Genomic DNA, 18,690 nt, shown 5'->3' with positions numbered 1-18,690 from the left:
CCATAAAAGTCCTGCACAGTGAAGAGAACAATCAACAAAACTAAAAGGCAACCTTCAGTATGAGGAGATATTTGCGAGTGACAAATCTGATAAAGGGTCAGTATATAAAATCTATAAAGAACTTATCAAACTCAACACCCCAAAAAATAACAATCCAGTTTAAAAATAGAAGACATAGACAGTTTTCCAAAAAAGACATCCAGATGGCCAAAAGACACATGAAAAAAATGCTCAATATCACTCATCATCAGGGAAATGCAAATCAAAATACAATAAGATATCACCCTTTACACCTGTCAGAATGACTAAAATCAACAGCACAACAAACAACAGGTGTTGGTAAGGATGTGGAGAAAGAGGAACCCTCTTGCACTGTTGGTAGGAATGCAAACTGGTGTAGCCACTCTGGACAACAGTATGGAGGTTCGTCAAAAAGTTAAAAATAGAACTACCCTATGATCTAGCAATTGCAGTACTAGGTACTTAAAGAATACAAAAACACGAATTAAAAGGGATATGCACCTCAATATTTATAGCAGTGTTATCTATAATAACCAAATTATGGAAACAACCTAAGTGTCCATCAACAGATGAATAAAGAAGATGTGGGATATACATATGCAATGGAATATTATTCAGCTATAAATAAGAATGAAATCTTGCCACTTACAACAATATGGGTGGAGCTAGAGAATATAATAGCTACGTGAAAGAGGTCAGAGAAAGACAAATACCATATGATTTCACTCATGTGGAATTTAAGAAGGGAAACAAACAAGAAAAGGGGAACAAAAAGGGAAGGACAAACCAAGAAATAGACTCTTAACTGAAGAGAACTGATGGTTACCAGAGGGGAGTGGATACGAAAATGGATTAAAGAGTTGATGGGGATTAATAAGTGCACCCATCATAATCAAAATAAAAAATAAAAACTTTAAAGAAACAAAACAAAGCCCCAAAAAAATACTACACGGGTGAATTATACCAAATATATACAGAAGAATTAATGCCAATCCTTCTCTAACCCTTCAAAAAATTTGAACAGGATGGAATACTTCCAAACTCATTTTAGGAGTCCAGCATTACTGTAATACCAAACCTAGACAAGAACACTGTAAAAAAAAGTATGGCAAGTATCCCTGATGAATAAAGATGTAAAACTTCTCAACAAGAGGGGCGCCCGGGTGGCTTAGTCAGTTAAGCATCCGACTTCGGTTCATGTCATGATATCACAGTTCATGGGTTCAAGTCCCACGTTGGGCTCTGTGCTGGCAGCTGAGAGCCTGGAGCCTGCTTCGGATTCTTTGCCTCCCTCTCTTTCTCTGCCCTTCCCCCACCCGTGCTCAGTCTCTCTCTCTCTCTCATAAAATGAATAAATGTTAAAAAAAAAATTCTCAACAAAATATTAGCAAACTGAATTAAACAGCACATTACAAAACTCATAGAGCATGATCAAGTGGGATTTATCCCTGGGATGCCACGATGGTTCAATATACACAAACTAATAAATATAATACATCAAATTAACAAATGAAGGATAAAAATCATACCATCTCATGAGGTGCAGAAAAAGCATCTGGCCATAATCAACATCCTTTCATGATAAAAAAAAAAAACTCTCAACAAATTAAATATAGAAGGAATGTACTTCAACATAATAAAGGCCATATATGACAACATGACAGCTAATATCATACTCAGTGGTGAAAAGCTGAAACATTTTCCTATAAGAACAGGAATAAGACAGATGCCCACACTCCACCACTCAACATAATTCTGGAAGTATTAGCCAGAACAACTTGGAAATAAGAAGAAATAAAAGGCATCCAACTGGAAAGGGAGCAGTAAAATTATCAGTTTGCAGATGACAGTGTCTTACATATAGGAAATTCTAAACACTCCTACAAAAAAAAACTAGTAGGACTAGTAAATTCAGTAAAGTTACAAGATACAAAGTAAATACTATACAAAAGTCAGTTGTGTTTCTATAAGCTATTAATGAACTATCAGGGAAATTTAAAGAGCATTCCCATTTATAATAGCATCAAAAAAAAAAAAAATACCTAAAGTGATCTACAGATTCAATGCTATCCCTATCAAAACTTCAATTGGCATTTTCTCACATAAATAGGGAAAACAAATTCATATAGAACCACAAAAAGATCTCAAATAGCCAAAATAATCGTGAGAAAAAAGAACAAAGCTGAAGGAATCACATTTCCTGATTTCAAATATGTTACAAACTATATAGTAATCAAAACAGGAGGTACTAACAATAAAAACAGACACATAGGGGCACCTGGGTGGCTCAGTAGGTTAAGTATCCAGCTTGGACGCAGGTCATGATCTCACTGTTCCTAAGTTCGATCCCCATGTCAGGCTCTGTGCTGACAGTTCAGAACATGAAGCCTGCTTCAGTTTGTGTCTCCCTCCCTCTCTGCTCCTCCTCCACTCATGCTCTGTCTCTCTCTCTCAAAAATAAATAAAACATTAAAAAAAATTTTAAAAAGACACATAGATCAATGAAACAGAATTGATAGCCCAGAAATAAACCCATACATATAGGGTCAACTAATCATTAACAAGGGCACCAAGAGCACACAATGGAGAAAGGATAGTCTCTTCAACAAATCATGCTGGGAAATTTGGATATTCATGTACAAAAAAAGAAAGAAGAAAATAGACTCCTATCTTATACCAGTTACACAAATTAACTCAAAATGGATTAAAGCCTCAAGTGGAAGACTTGAAACTTCACAAATACTAGAAGAAAACATAAGGGAAAAGGTTCCTTGAAATTGGTCACAGCAATTATTTTTTGGAGACAAGACCAAATGTACAGGCAACAAAAGCAAAAAAAAAAAAAAAACCACACACACATACACACAAGTGGGACTACATCATATTAAAAAGCTTCTGTACAGCCAAGGAAACCATAAACAAAATGAAAAGCCAACCTGTGATATGGGAGAATATATATTAGCAAGCCATATATCTGATAAGGGGTTAGTATCAAAATTATGAAAAATCAATTTCTAAACTATCAAAAAACACTCCAATTAAAAATGAGAAAAGGAACAGAATAAACTTTTTTCTAAATAAGTCACACAAGCCCAGGGCACATGGGTGGCTAAGTCAGTTAAGCATCTGACTTCAGCTCAAGTCATGATCTCACAGTTCATGGGTTTGAGCCCTGCATCAGGCTCTGTGCTAAGCCATCAACACAGAGCCTGGAGTTGGCTTCGAATTCTCTGTCTCCCTCTCTCTCTGCCCCTCCCCTGCTCGCAATAAGTATCTCCCAAAAATAAAGAAACATAAAAAAAAAAAAAAATTAAAAAAAAGTTTGGGTGCCTGGGTGGCTCAGTCGGTTGAGCACCCAACTTTGGCTCAGGTCATGATCTCGCAATCTGTGAGTTCAAGCCCCACATTGGGCTCTGTGCTGACAGCTCAGAACCTGGAGCCTGCTTCAGATTCTGTCTCCATCTCTCTCTGTCCCTCCCCCGCTCTCACTGTGTGTCTCTCTCTCAAAAATAAAATAAAAACATTAAAAAAAATCTTTTTTAAGTTACACAAGTCCAACAGGTACCTGAAAACACACCGAACATTAGTAGCCATCAGAAAAATGCAGATCAAAACCACATAAGGTATCATCTCAAACCTCTTAGGATGGCTTATCAAATAGACATGAGATAATGAATACTGAAAAAAGGGACCCTTTGTACAATGTTGGTAGTAATGTAAATTGGTATTATCATTACGGAAAACAGTACATTCCTCAAAAATTTAAAAATAGAACTACCAAACTTAACACTCAAAAAACAAATAATCCAGTGAAGAAATGGGCAGAAGACATGAATAGACACTTCTCCAAAGAAGACATCCAGATGGCCAACTGACCCATGAAAAAATGCTCAACATCACTCATCATCAGGGAAATACAAATCAAAACCACAATGAAATACCACCTTACACCTGTCAGAATGGCTAATATTAACAATTCAGGCAAGAACAGATGTTGGCGAGGATGTAGAGAAAGAGGATCTCTTTTGCACTGCTAGTGGGAATGCAAGCTGGTGCAGCCACTCTGGAAAACAGTATGGAGGTTCCTCAAAAAACTAAAAACAGAACTACCCTACGACCCAGCAACTGCACTACTAGGCGTTTATCCACGGGATACAGGTGTGCTGTTTTGAAGGGATACATGCACTCCCATGTTTATAGCAGCACTATCAACAATAGCCAAAGTATGGAAAAAGCCCAAATGTCCATCGATGGATGAATGGATAAAGATGTGATATATGTATACAATGGAGTTATTACTCAGCAATCAAACAGAATGAAATCTTGCCATTTGCAACTACGTGGATGGAACTAGAGGGTATTATGCTAAGTGAAATTAGTCAGAGAAAGACAAAAGTCATATGACTTCACTCATATGAGGACTTTAAGAGACAAAACAGATGAACATAAGGGAAGGGAAACAAAAATAACATAAAAACAGGGAGGGACAAAACACAAGAGAGTCATAAATATGGAGAACAAACTGAGGGTTACTGGAGGGGTTGGGGGAAGGGGGATGGGCTAAATGGGTAAGGGGCACTACGGAATCTACTCCTGAAATCATTGTTGCACTATATGCTAATTTGGACGTAAATTTAAAAAAATAAAAAAGAAAACAAGTTAGAAGAAAAAGAAAAAAAAAGAATGTAGGAGAAAAAAAATAGAACTAACATATTATCCAGCAATCCTACTTCTGGGTATATATCAAAAGAAAACATATCACTATTTCAAATAGATACCTGTACTCTCATGTTCACTGCAGCATTACTCACAATAGCCAAGATATGGAAATAACCTAAGTGTCCATCAATGGGTGAGTGGGGAAACAGACAGGAGGGAGCGCGTGCGGGCACGCATGCGCGCACACACAGGGAAATATTATTCAGCTGTAAAGATACAGAAATCCTGCCATTTGCAACAACATAGATGAAACTGGAAGGCATTGTGCAAAGTGAAATAAGCCAAACAAAAACAAATACGGTGTAGAATCACTATGATTCCACTTAGTGTAATCTAAAAAAAATAAAAAAAAAAAAAACACGTCAAACTCATTCGCAACTATGTGGATGGAACTACAGGCTATTATGCTCAGTGAAACTAGTCAGCCAGAGAAAGACAAATATCATATGACTTCATTCATATGAGGACTTTACGACACAAAACAGATGACCATAAGGGAAGGAAAGCAAAAATGTAAAAACAGGGAGGGGAACAAAACATAAGAAACTCTTTAAATATAGAGAACAAACAGAGGGTTAGTGGAGGCATTTGAGAGGGGGGATGGGCTAAATGGGTAAGGGGTTATTAAGGAATCTACTCCTGAAATCATTGTTGCACTATAAACTAATTTGGATGTAAATTAAAAAATAAAAATTTTTTTTAAAAAGCACATAAACAAAAAGCTTTGTTCCTTTTCACTAGTTTTTACTAATATTTTAAAGTTTTGGTTTAGATAAAAAGATTTTAAGTTTTTTTTTATGAGAAGTATTCTGTAAACAGACTTGAAGATGGTTACATTTATCAGGTCAAAAGATTTTAAGTTTTTCTTTTCTTACTTTCTAGGTGATCAAAAGATCAGAATAAATAAGTTCTTTAAAAACAAATTTACTACTACTCTCTTCAAGCTGAAGAAGCCTTTTTTATAAGACTTACTAATACAATGAGCAAAGAAAGCATATACACTAGAATAAGAACTATGTAGCAAGTTTTGCCCTATTTTACAGATGAGACCCACAGAGGCTAAAAAGCAAGAATATGCAAAAGGATAGGAGCATTTAGTTAATGCTGGATCCACAGGTATTTCTATGATTACACTAGAGTGAGCTAGTTACACAAATAAATCAGTCCTGGACCACTGACGATATGTCATGAATAAATTTCTGTAAGGTCCAAAACAAAAACAACAGTTCACAAGTAACAAAATCTGAAGAATCTAAAAGGTGGGTATGATGACAGATGTCTCTCAGAGTAAAGTTAAATATTCTCAGTGAAATATCTATCTGTCAAAAATAATTCAGTGTGGACATAAAGGTGGCCTTTATTTTACCTAACACAACAACTTGGGTCACCTTGTCAATGAAAAAAAAATCTCTATAAAACTACTTACCGACACATGTTAAGGCAGTATATTGTAACTATTATCACTAGAGTCACCCTCAATCATAATGAATCTCTGTTTCTAAGTCTCCTTAGAAGATTATACAGATATCTTGGCAATGCTTTTCAAGGCACTGATGGATAGGAAATCAACAAATGTTGGTAGAATTAAATTGAACTTTACAAACTAGACGTGCCTTCTTATCAAGGCATTTAGCAATATTATATTTTTATAATGACCTTTTCAGAATTAGACCTCAGATTTCTAACTTTTAAGTTGTATTTTATTACATTCTCAAGTATCAATAGTATTTTTAACAGATTCATATCTAGAACTCTAAACAATCCCTTCATTTAACCAACCATCACACACTAATTGTATTTACAAAGTATTTTCTTCATTTTGATTCTACAATGTAATAACTTGAAATAATTTAATATGGGCTCATTCAGTCTTACTAGTACACGTGTAATTTTTAACTTAATTTCCTACTACACTAGACAAAACTTAAAACAGGAAAATAAAGTGTTTAAAAATATGTTTCATGTATACTGTCTTCCTGAAAAATTAATTCCAATCACTAACCTAAGTATTACTCTCTGGGGATGTACACTACTGAATAATTTGTCCAAATGTCAACTATAATTTTCAAAAATCCTTTCTACCTCAAAATTTTAAACATCTGCAAAAAATACTTATTTTGAGAGCAGTTTACATTCATGACACTTGACCTTTTGCTGTACACACCACAAAATTCAAGTCTCAAATACCATGCAAGCAGGAAATCTGATCATTCCTGCAGTAGCCATCTGCATGGTCCAATATCAAATATTAGTTCTAGGTTACACTAAGTCATGTGTTACAAATCTTTTCTGCAGTCTCTATAATTAGTTGTAATTTGCCTCTTTTAAAATGTGTTTCTTATGGGACATCTGGCCTTGAAACTTCCACCTTCCCATTGAAAAAAATAGTTAGTGTCTGGATTTTCTTTTTCTCTTAATATGGAGCATTCCATGGGTGGTATAACCATGTCCAGACTTTAAAAAAAAACTGTAAATTCCAGGAACAGATGATGATTAAGAACCATTTGAGAATTACCAAATATAAATGTAAAATAAAACTTTTGCTGTAATACAACTATCTCACAGATTTCTAAATCAATCTCCCATGTATTTTAAGTTTACAAAATAAATTCTCATGGGACTATAACATCGGTCTACTTACTTCCAGAAACTGTATCAGTTAAATTGGATAATAAAAGATTTGGAATCAAAGATTTCATACAAGGAAAAAAAGATGAGCCTAGTGGGTTGATATGAAACTCAAAGTATCATCTTAAAATAGGAAATGATTTTAACATCATAAATAACCTTAATTTCACAGATACCGGAGTTATATTTAGGATACACTAAGATTGCCTTAATGTTTAGTAAATTAGTAATTTAAGTGTAACAATTTAATAATACTCATCAACTCATTTGGTTCTAGAAAACATTTTTTTTTTTAACATTTATTTTTGGGAGAGAGAGCATGCGCATGTGCGTGCAAGATAGGGAGAGGCAGAGAGAGAGGAGACACAGAATCTGAAGCAGGCTCCAGGCTCTGAGCTGTCAGCACAGAGCCCGATGCAGTGCTCGAACTCATGAACTGTGAGATCATGACCTGAGCCAAAGTCAGACGCTTAACCAACTGAGCCACCCAGGCACCCCTAAAAAGCATTTTTTAAACCTGAAAGTAAAATATGAGCTAAGGAAAAAGTAATAAAAATAAAAGACACTACTTTTATGTAAGATGAAAATGAAAAAATTTATAATATGTTGCTATCAGACTTATTAGCTTTCCAGATTAATTTTTGCTAGAAACTGTAAAAGTATTACACTTTTACAAGAAAGAAAAAACTATTAAAAATAAATGTAAGATGGGTCAAAGAAAAGGTAAGTCAGAAAAACAAAAAAGAAAACAAAAAATCAGTTTCTGATGCCAAAACTTCAAAGAAATTTGACAGGTTTCTTAAATTCCACGTATGAGTGAAATCATATGATATTTGCCTTTCTTTGACTTATTTTGTTTAGCATAATACTCTTTAGTTCTATCCATATCATTGCAAATGGCAAGATTTCAGTCTTTCTTATGGCTAAGATTCCATAGTATATATACACCACAGCTTCTTTATCCATTCAAACCAGCAAAGGGGGAGAGAGAGAGAGAGAGAGAGAGAGAGAGAGAGAGAGAGAGAGAGAGAGACAGAGAGAGAGAGGCAAACCAAGAAAAAGATTTTAAAATATAGAGAACAGTTACCAGAGGGGAGGTGGGAGTGGAGAGGGGTGAAATAGGTGATGGGGATTAAGGAGTGCACTTGGGATGAGCACATGGTGTGGTATGTAAGTGTTAAACACTATATTGTACACCTGAAACTAACGTAACACTGTACATTAACCAACTGGAATTAAACTAAAAACTTAAAACTTTTGACATGAAGGTAAATTCAAAATATTTTCATCTCAAAAAATGAGAAATTTTAATCTCATTTAGAAATGTCACGTAAACAAAAAAATTACACAGGTCTTTAGCAAAAATTCAAAAACCTTCACCTAAAAATTGGACACAATGAAGTCCCACTTTTAGTCGATACAGATAATAAGCCATCTACATGATCCCTATGATAGTTATGATTACATTAAGTAAAATTAGTATGAAAATATCCATTAGAATGTTTATCCAAATTTAAGACAACCTTTCATAGTTACTTGTGACTTTACAATATGTTACTTTAATAAGCATGTGAGAAACAGTTAAGTATATGTAAGCTTTAGATAAAGACATATCAAACACCAATACCTATTAAAATTGGTTAACATAAACAACTAGATTCAATAACTTCTTACCTGTATTCCATCTTTAAGTTTCAAAATGCATTCCATTGTATTGATGGTAATTACCACTGGTTCTGAACCAAGCTTTGTCCATGGTACATGGATCCTCAACTCATGAATATGTCCACTTAAAAAAGTGAATGGTAATTTCAATTCCTTAAAACAAAATATTAAAGGTTAGTAAGTGCTTAATTTTTTCATTCTAATATCCAAATTACTTTCTGAAAAGAGAAATGAGGTTTCTAAAACAAAAACATTTTCAGAAATATTATTCAACAAAAAGTACCAAATAGTTTGTTAAACTATAGTTAAAGATACAACACAAAAATGTATTGTATAAGTTACTTTTAATAAGCTGCTTAACCTGCCTAGGTCTCCATTTCTTTTTCTGTTGAATGGATATAATATACAATACATGGTACATAATAAAGTTTCATACATGGTAGTGGCTGTAATAGTCTTAACAGACAGCATTGAGATAACTGAATGGCATATTGTTTAAAATCTCCATCTAAAAAATATGTATTTAAAATGTGTTTTAAACAAAACAGGATCGTAAGGCAAGTTAAAAGGGTATGGAGGGAGCCGAGTTAGAAATAGGAGAGTGACCTAAAATACAATTGACTAACCTTGAAAAATAAAAAGAAGTATTGAGCTTTATCCAATTAAAGATTGTACCTAGATACTATCTGGTCATAAAATTTAAATGTTTTCTGACTGGTTTCATTATTAGAAAAAAGGTTACAAATGAAAACATAAATGTCACCATAATCACTATATATCAGTAATTTGTTTCACTGATAAAATTTTTGTTACAAATCAACAAAGGAAAAAAATAAATTGTAGATTATAATTCAATCACATTTTCCCGTTATTTTAATTCTATTTGTGAAAGTTAAGATTTGCGTTATTCATTCATCCAACAATTGCCCACCTACTTAGTTTAGCAACATAGTTAGCAATACAGTTAAACCTAAGCAGTATGGCAAACCACTGGGCAACTTGTTTAATGTATCTGTGTCACAGTTTCTTTATCTGTAAAATTTAGACAACAGTATCACTGAGGATGAAATGAACGTACATAAAGTGCTTAGAATATTATCTTCCTCAAAGAGCAATTATTATAAAAAAGGTAACAACAAATGTGTGGGCCTCATGTATGTCCTCATAAGTATTTTTTCTTGCAAGAGCACAATACTAAAAATCCATTTCCACATTATTCTAGTGGTGTGTCACAATTTAAGTATTTGCCATTATTACATTAATTTGAAAGATGCAGTAGTTTCAAGTAAAAATCAACTGGCACATATATTTTGATCAGTGTCTGTAACAAAACAATGTTTACCAAGCACTTACTATATACCAAGCACTTTACCTGCATACAATTATTTAATCCTTAAAAGAGCCCTAAAAGGTAAATACTATTATTCTACCAATTTTACAGATAAACAATCTGAGGCATTTAAAGGTCAAATAACTGCCCAAAATGACACATTCTGGAAAATCAGGACTCAAAACTGGAAAATATGATGTCCTTGCTCTTCACTACAACTATACTGCATCTATACTTCCATTATGAGCACTTAATACTCTCCATTCGCTATGCACCTACTTGGACAATGAGCCCATGATATTGCCATCTCTACCACTTTCTCATGGGTATAACAATGATACATTTGTGAAATGGCTACCAAAGTTGCAGTTTATGGGTACAAATTGGGTTTTCTCAGGAAGAAATTTAAAAAGCACAGGAATCAAGAAGTCAGTATCATCAGAATGCTACTAATCAACTTAACTACTATCTAAACACTAACACAAGAGGCAGCATTCTATATTTGAACATGGAATTTTAAACCATATCACCCATGTTGGAAATCCAGTTGAAGTCAAACATTTATTAATCATCTGACCATAAGCAAGATCATTTCCATTTCCTCAGAGTTGTGATAAATAAATGAGAATACATTTATGTCTTATAGAAGACAAAACACAAATATTGTTATAACAGACCATCTTTTTTTTTTCTTAACATTTATTTTTGAGACAAAGAGAAACAGAGCATGAATGGGGGAGGGGCAGAGAGAGAGGGAGACACAGAATCTGAAGCAGGCTCCAGGCTCTGAGCCATCAGCCCAGAGCCCGACGCGGGGCTCAAACTCACGGACCGCGAGATCGTGACCTGAGTTGAAGTCGGACGCTTAACCGACTGAGCCACCCAGGCGCCCCAGACCATCCTTAATGTAACTATATAAACAATTTTCATTCCTTTTACTTCAAGATATATAGTACAACTTTAAAATATTTTATTCACTTATAACCATTAAGAAATACATTGTGAAAAACATTCCTAAAACCAGAACATCTATGACTGCACAAAGTTTATTAGTAACAAAGAATTTAAGAAGGGGGTTGAATTGTTCTCAAAAACCTAATTCTAGGTGGGCTATCACAAAATATTCTAAAAGAAAACAGATATACTTTAAATTTAACAAACAACAAAAGCAAATATAGACAAATCTTAAAAACCTTCAGGCAGCAAAGAAAACATTCAAGAGAGTGAAAAAGCAACATATTGAATGGGAGAAACTATTTGCAAACCACATTATCTAATGAAGGGTTAGTAGCTGAAACAACAAAAAGTAATCAATCTAAAAATGGGTAGGGGTGCCTGGGTGGCTCAGTCAGTTGAGCATCTGTCTTGGGCTGAGGACATGATCTTGCCGTTTGTGAGCTGGAGCCCCGCATTGGGCTCTCTGATGTCAGCGCGGACCCTGCTTTGGATCTTCTGTCCGCCTCTCTCTGCCTCTCTCTCAGAAATAAATATTTAAAAAATAAAAACTTAAAAAAATTTTTTCTAATGGCTAAATGACTGGGGTACCTGGGTGGGTCAGTCAGTCAAGCTGATACTTGATCTCAGCTCAGGTCATGATCTCACAGTTTGTGGAATTGAGCCTCACCTCAGGCTCTATGCTCATGGCACGGAGCCTGCTTGGGATTCTCTCTCCCTCTCTCTCTGCCCCTCCTCTTCTCACTCTCTTTCAAAATAAATATTTTTTTTAAATGGGCAAATGACTGAATAGACATAGAATACAATACAAACGGCCAACTAGTACAACATATGAAAAGATGCTCAATATCACTAATCAGGAAAATGTAAATCAAAACCACAATGACCTACCATCTCACACCTATTAGAATAACCACTATCAAAAAACAAAACGTAACAAGGGCTAACAAGTATGTGGACAAATTGGAACTTTTATGCCCTATTGGAGGAAATGTAAAGTGATGCAGCCACTAAAGAAAACATTATGAAAGTTCCTCAAAAAATTAAAAATAGAGCTTCCATCAAAAATCAGTTCTGAGTATATACCAAAAAGAACTGAAAGCAGGATCTCAAAAAGATATTTGCACAACCATGTTCACTGCAGCATTATTCACAATAGTCAAAAGGTGCAAGCAGTCTAAATATCCACTGAAAGATAAATGGATAATGAAAATGTGGTATATAGAATCAAATATTATCTTTAAAAGAGGAAATTCTGTCTTGTGCTACAACATGAACATGTTGAAGACATTATGCTAACTGAAATAAGCCAGTCACAAAAAGACAAACATTGTAGGTTTCTATTTATATAAAGTATCTAAAGCAGTCAAAATCTTAGAAAGTAAAATCATGATTGCCAGAGGCTGCAAGGGTATGGGGAGGAAAATGTAAATTGTTGTTAAATGGTTATAGAGTTTTAAGTTTTGAAAGATGAAAAAGTTATAGAGATCTGTTCAACAATGTGCATATAGTTAATTAACACTGTAATACTTAAAAATGGTTAAGATGGTAAATTTTTTGTTATATGCTTTTTACTACAAAATAAAAATGAATACAGGACAGGACTTCAAGAATTCAGAGTTAAGAAGCTGGCAAATCCTCTTTCCAAAAAGCAATGACAAAACTGGACAAAGTTGTTAAAAATAACGGAAAATCAAGGGCAATAGTTAAGTCTAGCCTCAGGTCACAATATTTGTTGGTACAAGCAACAAAACAGCAGACTTGCCAGAAAATTAAGATAGAGATCGTGAGAACAAAATAGCCAAAGATGGCCTAGCTATGATTTCACATATCCCTGATAGTCTGGAAAGCTACCTGCATTTGCCCCATTGTGCTTACTCAGAGGAAAGGGAACTAACAAGCTACTCACTCATGGTTGACCAAGAGGCTGTGTAAATCCAGTAAGTTAAAAATATATAGATATGGATATATATATATACACACACACATCTATATATATCTATATATACACGTCCATATGTTGATGTGTGTATATATACGTCCATATGTCGATGTGTGTATATATATGTCCATATATCGATGTATATATATATGTCCATATATGGATATATATATATATATATCCATATATTGATATATAGATAGATGGGTCAGACTTATAAACTCCCTAAATTGAGAACATTATCCAGTCTATGCATATGTCCCATGACAAAGAGTGAAAGACTTACTGGTTCAATGGTTTAAAAAGCCTCTAGCCAATCACTAGCTGATGACTAAGTTATAGTGACCCAGGGTAATCCCTAGAAAGCCAGAGTTGAAAACACAAAGAACTGGGGAACGGGGAGAGGAAAAATATCAACCTTACAGGCCACACATTACAGGGGCAACACCACAAATGTAGTTCAGGCAAGTCACTGAAGAAATAAACCAACACAAGAGATAGAGGAAATCAGAATTCAGAGTTGCTACAACTTGTTATCTAAAATGCTCAGTTTTCAACAAAAAATTATGAAACATGAAAAGTATACAAAGTAAATAGAAGCCATCTCTGAAGGTGGTCAACTAAAGGACTTAGTTCACAAAAACTTCAAAACATCTATTATAAATGTTAAAAAAAAAAGAGGAAACCATATTTAAGTAATTCAAGGAACATAAGACAATGGTTCATCAAATAGAAAATATCAATGAGACAGAAATGACCAAGAAGAACCAAGTGGAAATTAAGGAATTGAAAAGTACAATAAATTAAATCAAAAATTCACTAAAAAAAACTCACAATAGGCAATAAAAAACAAAACAAAAACAAAAAAACAGAAAATCCACACCCAGACACACCACAGTGAAAATGTTGACAGCCAGACACAAAAAGAAAATCTTGAAATAAGAGACAAAAAATAGCTAACTTCTCATTACAAACAATAATGGCAAGATGGTAGTAGGAGGAAATTTAAAAAAGCAAAAAACAAAAAACAAAAAACAAAAACAAAAACCTGTCAACCAAGAATTCTATATCCAGCAAAAGTATTCTTCAAAAGTGCAGGCAAAATAAAGGAATACCAAATAAACAAAGACTCTGCTAATTCATTGCTAACAAAATACTAGAATTTCATCAGACTGAAAAGGAGGAACACCAAATGGTAATTCAAATCCACACAAAAAGCATCAATGTTATTTTACATAGATAATTATTAAAGGACAGTATAAGTCTAGTTTTCTCCTGATGTAACAGGCCATTCCCTAAAACATAATTATAAAATTGTACTATTGAAATTAGAATAACACAAAGATGCAATTCATAAGACAACAATACAAAGAAGAGGGAAGAAATGGAGCTATAATGGAAAAAGTTTGTGTTTTAATATAACAAATTTAGCATTAATTTCAAGTAGACTGTTAAAAAATGGATGCATATTGAAATCCTTTGAGCAACTACTAGGAACAAAAAATAATGTGAAAATTAAAGGAATTAAAATGAAACACTAAAAAATATCTACTTAAAGTAGTAAAGAGGGCTCCTGGGTGGCTCATTCAGACAAGTGTCCAACTCTCAATTTCAGCTCAGGTCATGATCTCATGGTTTGTGAGATTGAGCCCCATATCAGGCTCTGCACTGACAGCACAGAGCCTGCTTGGGAGGCTCTCTCTCTGTCCTTCACCTGCTTGTGCTCTCGCTCTCTCTCTCAAACACTTAAAATAGTGAAGAATATGAGAAAAACAAAAAAGACACAAGACACATTGAAAATAGCAAAATGGTAAGTGGGAATCCAACCATGTGATTAAAAACATTAAATGTGGCAATATTAAACACTCTAACAAACGCAAAGACTGTCAGACTGGATTTTTAAAATGATCCAACTACATGTTCTCTTCAAGAGATATACTTTAGGAGCACCTGGGTGGCTCACTTGGTTGAGAATCCAACTCTAGATTTTGGCTCAGGTCATGATCCCAGAGTTGTGGGATCAAGCCCCAGTTCAGGCTTTGTCCCTGGCGTGAAGCTTGCTGAAGATTCTCTCTCTCTTCCTCCCCCCCCCCCCAAATCATACGTGCTTGCTCTACAAAAATAACTTAAAAAGAGAGACATACTTTGGATTCAAAAATAGGTTGACAATTTAAAAAAAAAAAAGGTTTTTAACAGATAATTTTTTTTTTTATAGATACACTGGGGATTGCCAGAGGCATAGAGTGATAGAGTGGAGGGGAGGCAAAATAGGTGAAAGGGGCCAAAAGGTACAAACTTTCAGTTATGTAATAAATAAGTCGTGGGGCTGTAATGTACAGCATGGTGACTTTAATGATACTGAACTGTATATCTGAAAGTTGCTGAAAAAGTAAATCTTAAGTTCTCATTACAAAAAAAAAAAATTGTCAACTATGTATAGGGTGACAAATGTTAACTACACTTATTGGGGTAATTGGTCTTTTTGGAATATATAAAAATATCAATGGCACCTGGGTGGCTCAGTTAAGTATCTGACTCTTGATTTTCATTCAAGTCATGATCTCACAGCAGTGAGATCAAGCCCCCCATGTCAGGCTCTATGCTGGGTGCATAGCCTGCTTAAGATTCTCTCTCCTCCCACCCACCCCCCCCCCCCCCCCCCCCCCCTCACTTGCTCTCTCAAAAAAAAAAAAAAAAAAAAACCGAATCATTATGCAGTACACCTAATATTACACTGTTATGTCAATTATCCCTCAATCAAAAAACAGAAATTGGGAGTGCCTGGGTGGCTCAGTCAGTTAAGCGTCCAGTTTCAGGTTCAAGTCATAATCTCATGGTTCAGGAGTTCAAGTCCCATCTCAGGCTCTGTGCTAACAGCACAGATTCTGACCTGCTTCAGAATCTGGGTCTCCCTCTCTCTCTCTGCCTCTCCCCTGCTCACACTCTCGCTCTCTCAAAAATAAACATTAAAAAAACAACAACAGTAAATTAGACTCCAAGGAAGTCATGTGATCTAGTTTCTTGCCTGGAATACCTGAAATCAGGACATTTTCTTGCTATTTAGGGAAATGGTATAGATTGTCTTTTAGGCATACACAGTATTTTCATTTCTATGATCTTAGTTTCCAGCAGTGTTTCCGTCTCCCTGTTTTTCATATGACTGTTTTCCAATGTGAAAATTTTGTCCCAGTCATGGCCTGAAATTGCAATGAACAAAATAAAATTTGAAAAGAGGTAGTTAAAGCTAAATAACATGCCAGTAAAACTTTTAAAGAGATGGTACCAGGCATGAACAACACAAAAATATAAGACAATTAAAATTCAGTGTATTAGGGAAAAAATATATATATTCATATATATACTCACATATACATTCATATATATACTCATATATATATTCACATATACTCATATATAACCTACAAATATACATATATATTCATATATGTATAATGCAAACAGCAACCACAGTACAGCTGGAGTAATTACATTTTATCAAACAAAACAGACTTTGAGAAAAAAATTATTAAAGATAACACAAGATACTTGATAATGATACAGGGGTCTGTAAAACAGATGTGAGCATAGCAACAGAACCCCAAAATACATAAAACAAAAACAAACAAAAGTAAAAAGAAAAGAAAAATAGTTTAACAATCGTAGACTTTAATAATCACTCACAATAGAAAGAAAAAAATCAATCCAGATATGGAACACTTGAACAATACTATCAACCAATTAAGCCTGCAATCTATAAACCACTCCATCTAGCAAATGCAAAAATACACATTCATTTCAAGGAAAATCAGAAAGCATCTGTGCTAAATGAACATACAACATACAAAAATTTATGGGATGCAGCTAAAGACATTTGTAGCTGTAAATGCCTATAAGAACTACCTCAAACCAATAACCTACACTTCTACCTGAAATAGTAGAAAAACAAGCTAAACCGAGGTAAACTAAATAAGTTAACCCAAACTAAACAAGAAAAAAATAAAATAAAATAAGACCACAATAGGCAGGGAAGTGGGAGGGCATATCCAGTCAAACTGTTGTAAGATTGTTCAGGAAATGGTAAAAGTACTAAGACTCTAATAAGTCAAATATGCATTTTGTAATCTTTAGGGTAAGCAACTGAAGCAATTCTTAAAACAGTATGATTAAAAAGACTAAAGCAAGAATGACTAGCATGAAAGATGGACACATTTCAGAATGGTTCTTAAGTATGTTGAAAAATAAGAGATCACTTAAATTTGTGTACACTTAATTTCTAGATATACAAGGTGGAAGTTGACAAAACTAAGAAGAAAAATAGATAAATACATAATCATAGTTGAGATGTTAACATACCTCTCTAACTGATAGAACAAGCACACATGAAAATCCACATGGATTTACAAGATTTTAAGAACTCATTAACCAATTTGAAGTAAATGACATTTATGGAAAAATACAGCAACAACTGCAGAATACACACTTTTTAATCACCTGTACATGGAACAATTACAAAACCAGACCATACAATAATTCATAAAGTATAATGGATTAACCTGATATAGAGACTATGCTGACAACACTGGAATTAAACTAGAAATCAGTAACAAAGATAATTAGCAATTCCCCAAAGGTTTGGAAATTAAGCAACACACTTCTAAATAACCCATGGATCAAAGTCAAAATGGAAATTAAAAATTTTTTCAATAATGAAAAACACAAAACTCTGTTATGTAACGCTAAATAGATGGTAAAGGGAAAAAAGTCTATAGCATTAAATGCATATATTTCAACAGAAAAAGGTAGAAGAAGAAGGAAAAAAAAAAAAAACTCAATGACCAAAGTTTTCATCTCAGGCGCTAGAGAAAACAACAGAAGATCAACTCCAAAGAAAGTGGAATGGAAAACAAATGCCAAAATAAAAAATTCCATGACAAAAGACAGCAGAAAAAAGAAAATTAGAAAAATCGTAGTTCTATGCAGATAAAATTAATAAAATTCCAGCAATACTGATGAAGAAAATGCAAATCACCAGTATCACAAAGGAAAAAAGGATATCACAACAGATCCTAGATATTTTTTTAAAAATGAGTCAACTTTAAACTGGACCAAAAAGCCAACTCTATGGTTTTACATATGACAATTTTGATCAGGGGCTGGGAAACTTTTTCAGTAAGGCCCAGATAGCAAATATTTTAAGTGTTTGCAAGCCATGCACCCTCTGTCCTATCTACTCACGTCTGCCATTTTAGTTTGCAAAAGCAGCCACAGATAATATGTAAGCAAATGAAAACAGCTGTGCTCCAATAAAATGTTACTTTAAAAAGTGGGCCCATTGTTTGCTGATCTCTGATTTTGAAGAAATGGAGAAATTCACTGAAAAGCAGAACCAAAACTAACAAAGGATGAAAAATCTAAAAAGTCTAGATCTTCT

At 34.2% G+C, this 18,690-nt stretch overlaps 1 protein-coding gene across 10 annotated transcripts in view; it reads right to left on the bottom strand.

The window, feature by feature from the left end:
- VPS13B (vacuolar protein sorting 13 homolog B) overlaps positions 1-18,690 on the bottom strand; it is a 795,663-nt gene that overhangs the window by 761,050 nt on the left and 15,923 nt on the right. For 9 of the 10 annotated variants that reach the window (XR_005796430.1, XM_040494097.1, XM_040494098.1 and 6 more), the window contains exon 3: positions 9,043-9,186. The exons of the other annotated variant lie outside the window; for it this stretch is intronic. Coding sequence is in view for 8 of the 9 variants with exons in the window: in XM_040494097.1 (XP_040350031.1) it covers positions 9,043-9,186 (144 nt within the window). In the remaining variant the exon portion in view is untranslated. The remainder of the gene's footprint in view (positions 1-9,042; positions 9,187-18,690) is intronic. 10 annotated transcript variants of the gene reach the window in all.

This window comes from Herpailurus yagouaroundi, unplaced genomic scaffold (genome assembly GCF_014898765.1).
Source record: "Herpailurus yagouaroundi ecotype Mexico unplaced genomic scaffold, PumYag 186, whole genome shotgun sequence".
Taxonomy (NCBI): Eukaryota; Metazoa; Chordata; class Mammalia; order Carnivora; family Felidae; genus Herpailurus; species Herpailurus yagouaroundi.
This window is presented reverse-complemented; position numbering and strand designations above follow the sequence as displayed.